The 6,000-nt window shown below is 44.0% G+C and overlaps 1 protein-coding gene across 1 annotated transcript in view; it reads left to right on the top strand.

The window, feature by feature from the left end:
• The first annotated feature begins 621 nt into the window (after window positions 1-621).
• The window catches only part of si:dkey-1d7.3 (transmembrane protein 132C), a 28,752-nt gene continuing 23,373 nt past the window's right edge, over window positions 622-6,000 (top strand). Inside the window, exons 1-2 of the mRNA XM_041960568.1 lie at window positions 622-691; window positions 4,340-5,267. Of these exons, the coding sequence (XP_041816502.1) occupies window positions 622-691; window positions 4,340-5,267 (998 nt within the window). The remainder of the gene's footprint in view (window positions 692-4,339; window positions 5,268-6,000) is intronic.

The raw sequence follows: 6,000 nt of genomic DNA, 5'->3' as shown, positions 1-6,000 counted from the left end.
CCAAAAAAAAAAAAAAACTGACTCAACTAACGTCCAGATTAATACAAAGGCCTTCTGAATGTGATATGAACATCTGCGACTTTCTTAAGTTTAATTATAGTAAGAAACTTTGAATGAAAAAAAAGCTTTCGTGAATGGGGATTTCTTTATAAAAAGTAAGGTTTAATCATCATCATCATCATCATGTGTTAGCACAGAATCATATCCTCGGTTTGTTAAATCAGCATTAAAATGACTCGTAGCGACACCACTGATCCTCCTGACCTCATGTGCATTTAATTTTCTCGCAGCTCTTCCCCTACCGGCGATTACCCACGTGGCTCTCGTTAATCTGTCAAACGGCACATGTTTACTGATTTCCATCATGGGAAGAACCGCTCCAGCCAGAGGAAAAACATCCCTCACAGAGAGACCAGAGGGGAGAGCGCGCTTCCTGACCGCGTGCGACCACTGTCGAGTTTGACGCGGATGAGGAAGTGAGCCGGCGTTTCCTTTTCTTCCTCCCTCGATCCTCTTCGGTCAGAGGAAGCCTCTTCGTCAGACGATGTAATGATTTTGTTTCCAGCGCCTGCACGAAGTCTCCACAGCTTTTGGATGGCCGCAGTTTTCAACTTTGCTGACATGACGCTCAACTTTCCCCGCCGCTCGTTGCTCGCGGTGGTGGCAGCGGCTGTTCTCGCGGCCGTTCAAGGTGAGATGCTGTTGCTGATGGGCGGCAAACCTTCTCTCTGATTGTACTTATTTATCCGCCTGATTTGCTTTATGTGTGATGGAGCAGATGCATGAAAGCAACTGGGTTGGAACTAGTTTGAAGGCTTCAGCTGTGTTTACAAGGGGACATTAATGGAAACGAAAGCTTGAACATGCATTGATGATCTAAACGCACACAACAATGGGGTATACAGGATTTGCTCTATTGCCCATCCACAAGTTCTGATTGTGGCATAATGCACACGGTGCTGTCTTTCCTGTAAGAGGGACTAAAAGCCTGTGCAGGTGTTGTGTGCATTAGAGAGGTGAGCCTCAAACATACAGGAACAGTTTGGAAAGTGCTCACATTGGGATTATAAATCCATTTTGCTGCATGATGTGTTTAGGTGTTTGGCTGGATCAGGATGTAGACTTGTGTTTTCCTGTTTCTGAGGGTTTTATGGTCACAGTCCATACCAACTGTCCATTTCATTGTCCCTCTGTCTGAATGAAAGTGACAGCACGCTCTCCAGTGTGCGTCGGGAAGCCTCGCCTGTGGGATTAAAGAGGCCTGAAGCTGAGGTTGCACAGCTGTTTCTCTGGTTGTTTAAAGATAACCTGCATTGGCAGTTATGAAGTCACAGTAAGCTGTCTGACTCTCTGCGATACTGATACCATGTGAAAGTCTACTTTCGGAGATTGCCTGGGTTTATATCTGCACATGATATCTGCGTGTGCGTTTTTCACCCTCTATGTGGGACTGCTTTATTTCCGCGAGTGCAGGACTCAGCTGTGCAGCTGTGTTCTGAATGCGTGTCTAAGTGATGGAGTTCAGCCTTTGATATCTTCTCTGCTTGGGATCCATGAATATGCATGGCAGCCTTATCTTTCAGTCCAGTCACAGATGTGCTGCCTGTTGTGTCAGCGAGCCCGTCAGGAGTTGAGCTAACGTTTATAATAGGCGTTTGAATATTTCAAATAGTTTGCTTTTCTTCTAACTTCACCAGTCGAGATTCTTCCGGAAATCCAGTCAGGACTCACCAAATCAATATCTGATCACTGAATAATATGTTCACTGATGCACATCAGCATTGGACTCATTTTGAGCCTAGGTTTGGAGTCCAAAAGTAAAAATACTGCCACACTTTTATTATTATCACACTAGAGTCTTGCAAAGACTTCATTTAGACTCTTTTATTTTTCCCATTCATCTCACAGACCATTGTTTACAAGCAACATGTAATCTAGTCATCATCTCAGTGTGAACTTTGTCCTTTCCCGGTCAGTTTGCAGTCAGACATGTTGCAGACTTGTTTTGCACGGGGCAGGATTATTTTCCTCTTTGTGTTTTCTTCACTCCGCCGATTGCTTTGACCTGCAGTGTACACCTGCCATGTGGGTCGAGTTAGCATGAGGATGCATTTTAACAAGATGGATTCATAACCTTGATACGGTGCTGGCCGGCCTGTTGCGTGAACTCTTTATCACAGTCAACAAATGTACCATTTTTTTTAATGAAAACTGAAAGTAATCAGACATCTGTCTCATCTATCTCAGGTCAATTCTGCAATTTAAACCCAAAGTAAGAAAAATGTATATATAGATAATTTTTTTTTATCCTGCTGTATAAAATTTGCTAGGATTGGAAATCAAGTCTCTTGATGTTGATGTTTTAACTAATAATTCCTGTTTATGGCTAAAGCCAATAATTGTCTAAAAGCAAAAATCTACAATCTGGATCATCTCCAAAATCAAATCAAAATAGTTGATCCCTGGCCTGCCTGTCCATTTAACGTAATAGAAATCCATTCATGGTTTTTAAAAGGTCTGTTCGTAGACAGACTTCAGTAAGAACAGCAATAACACCGTCTCCTCAGTGGAGATATGTGGGGATTCTAAGGGAACCATAAAATGTCAGTTTATTTCAACAAATAAAAAGCAGTGTTTGTTCTGATAGCCCCAGGTAGACAGATTTACTGCAGCAAATAGGAAATAAAACACTGGTGTCCAATTGGATCACCTTTGCATAATGTTTAGTTTTACTGTTGCTTCGCCTTAGTGCTGCAGATATCATGCGAAAACGATGTGTGCCTGCCAATATCAGTTTTGGCCTTTAATATGAAACGGCATCAGTCTGATCTCTGGAATCTATGAGACAGTTTTCTGTGTGCTTTTCTGAATACTACATTTTTAATATCAACCCTTACACTTGTGTTTTTTCATAGATTTTTTCTTTGCCTTCAGAAAGAAAATTGATTTACATATAGATGTATTCATGCAATATGATTTAAAAATCAGAGAAGAATGATATATCACTTCTAAGCCCTTTGGGGTGGGGTGGGGGGGACAGGAGGCTTTGCTTTGACTCATGTTTGCCTTAACATAAGTTATTTTTGTGAGGCAGGGAAAGCGAAATTCACAAATTAATTCTCGAGCACTTTGTGCGGAGGATGGCAAAATACCAAGTGTCTCTGGCAGGAGGATGTGGGAGCTGTCACATACGGCATCCTGTTGGGACAAACAGCCGTCTCATGAAAGTTATAAGAGAGGCTTTTTTTTACCACCCAGGCATTTTCCATTCCCTTTGTTGCATCGCATCGACGTAGTAAGTGGAGAGTGGACATATTTAATTTCTGCTGAAGGACAAGTATATCTGAGACCTACAACATAAGAGGTATAAACTTAGTTTTCCTGTGCTTTACTGCAGCGAAGAATATGTATGTATATATATGCATATATATGTTTGTGTGTTTTAATGCCCTGAAATAGTGCCATTTAGGAATTGTGACAACTTCATTTCACTTAACATTTAGACAGCAACCTGTGGATTTACCATAATTGTTACCATTTGGACCCTGTCTGGTCTTTTCCAATCAGACCAACTGCACTGAGTGCCAACATTAGACTGATTTAATCTGCACTTCATAATATCTCAAAGTGAATCACTTTGGGGGAGCATCGTATCAGATTTCACACTGTGTTGCTGAGGGTCACGTGAAAGTCTCTTCAGCTTTTAGAGACAGGAATAGCCAGGTTTTGCAGGCGCTTGAAAGGCAGCGTGAGGGAGAATGTGCCGGGCATAAAGGCTCTAAAAAGGATGATCTGAAAGTTGCTGTAATTACTTTTCAAGTTATTTCTTCACATAAATTTGATGTTCAGAAGATCAGATCAATCCATCACCTCTCACAGTTTTAAGATCTTCTTACTATCAAAGGCCAAACCTTGAACTGTTGAAACCTTTGTTCATGCCTAACCCCTCGCTCTCCCGTTTGTCTCAGTTCTTACATCACACCTCTAAAGACGCCTTGTGTGTTTTCCTTCGCCCTCCTCTTTTTCAGTGCAGGTACTACATGGGGGAATGAGTCACATTTGCTGCATCAGCAAGTCATCGCCTCTCACCACCCTTTCGCTCCTCGAGATGACCAACCTGCCCTCACCGATTTTTCTTGATCCCTCTCGATCACAATTCACCCTGTCTGTCTCCAGCTGGGATCCCTTTGTCAACCCTTCACCTTCCTCATTAAATGGTCCCAACTAAAGTAACAGGCTGATTTTGTAAGTGACAGCTGTTGAAACCTAACAGTGCGATGTTGAGTTTAGCAGCGATAGTTACTGCACTAATCTCTCTTTGTAAATTCTCCCCTCCCAGTTGCTGAAAGTCAAAAGGTTGCTGAGGACATTGGGACGTCTTCCACCCCATCTCCAGTTTATCCCACCGTCAACTTTCAGGTCCTCAATGTGAACCATGTGTTTCTGAGGCAGGACAGTCCTGAGCCATCAGGGAACTCCAGCCTGAAGGCTCAGACTCAGACCTTTCTCCTCACTGGTCCGGGTGCTGGGCTCCTCCAGCCGACTGTCAACGCTTCGTATGGCCCCCTGACTGTAGATGCCCCAATTCTTCCAGACCGGCTCCTCAGTGGGCCCAGGATCCTGCCGGTCATTTTGGTCCGCCAGGTCCGTTCCTCATCCCCTGTTGTGAAGATTCTCTTCCACATGCCCACAGGAAGTGACATCACTGTTGGGCAAGAAAGGGTGGGGCCTGGAGAAGATAATGGGAGAAAAAGTGCCGGAGCCAAGGCAAAGGATGGATCGCACTGTGTGACAGCCTACGCCTTCTGGGAGACGAGGGAAGTTCGTGGGGCATGCCTGGTGTCTCTGGGTGGATTCTGTGTGGCGCAGCTGAAGCCAGAACCTGCCTGGTTCAGCTCAGCCAGCCGATCAGGCAGTTCAAGCAGGGAAGGAGGAAGAACTGAAGGAATTAAAGGGCTTCAGGGGAACCTAGTAGAGGTCTACTTCCAGAGTCGGAGAGATCAGACAGGCCAGTGTACCCCGCAGGATAGCCTGCAGCGCGTAGGTGTGGGAAGAGGAAGAGACTCTGGGGGATCAGGGACACCGATGAGGCGTATAGGAAGTGTCAGTCTGCTCAGAACTCCGCCAGGGAACCCCACCTTTCTTCGGCTGAGGCTGGGAGGTGCTGTGGTGATCCAGACCTCTTCCAAGCCCCTGAAGACCACAGACGTCGCGGCTTTCTATGTCTTCCTGGCGAGCACATCAACACTGGAAAATTTCACTCTCAGGTGAGAGTTTTTTCTTTTTTTTGTCAGGTTGCTCTTTAAGAAATTGTTTTTGGGAAATACACTTATTCACTTTCTTGCCAAGTTAGATAAGCAGTTGTTTCAAATTAGAGGCCTAAAGACTAAATATTCCAAATGTGTGGCTTTACAAGGCCTGCATGGTGCTGTCCTAGTTAATCGCCAGGCCAAAACATGAACTTGACTTGAATGGTTTGCTTTCAAGTCTTATGTGGTGTTACAGTTCATCTTCAAGTCAAGTGAATCTCCCAGTCAACTTCAGCTGTCTCTGGTCCTCATTTTTGTGACTTAAGTCTGAACTCTCATGTCTGCAGCTCTGACTCGTCGCCATATTAAATGTTTTGGACATCGCTGAGCATTTGTGCATCACTCTGTAGAGATTAGGCCCACTGTAAATGAATTCTGCTCTTTGTTTTGGGTGCATGGTGGGGATGGTGTTGCCAGATTTTGATAGCTGTTTAGCTTGTCTGCAAGCCACAGATGTCAGTGCTGTCGCCTGTATCTGTTGTTTTGGTGGAGAATAAACTGATATTACACTGAACCAGGATAATCACATTATGTAGTATGCCAACATCACATTTTGGTCCTGCATACTGAAATTAAATAAAGCAAGAGGGTGTTTAGCTTAATATGTAATTCCCAGAAAACATTATAATTATTCAGCTGTGTTGCTGAGTATGCAGAGGACAGGAGTTTCGGAGGAGTCACATAAAAAGTC

Source organism: Chelmon rostratus, chromosome 19 (genome assembly GCF_017976325.1).
Source record: "Chelmon rostratus isolate fCheRos1 chromosome 19, fCheRos1.pri, whole genome shotgun sequence".
NCBI classification, from domain to species: domain Eukaryota; kingdom Metazoa; phylum Chordata; class Actinopteri; order Chaetodontiformes; family Chaetodontidae; genus Chelmon; species Chelmon rostratus.
Note: the sequence above shows the minus strand (reverse complement) of the source record. Positions and strands in the feature narration are given on the sequence as shown.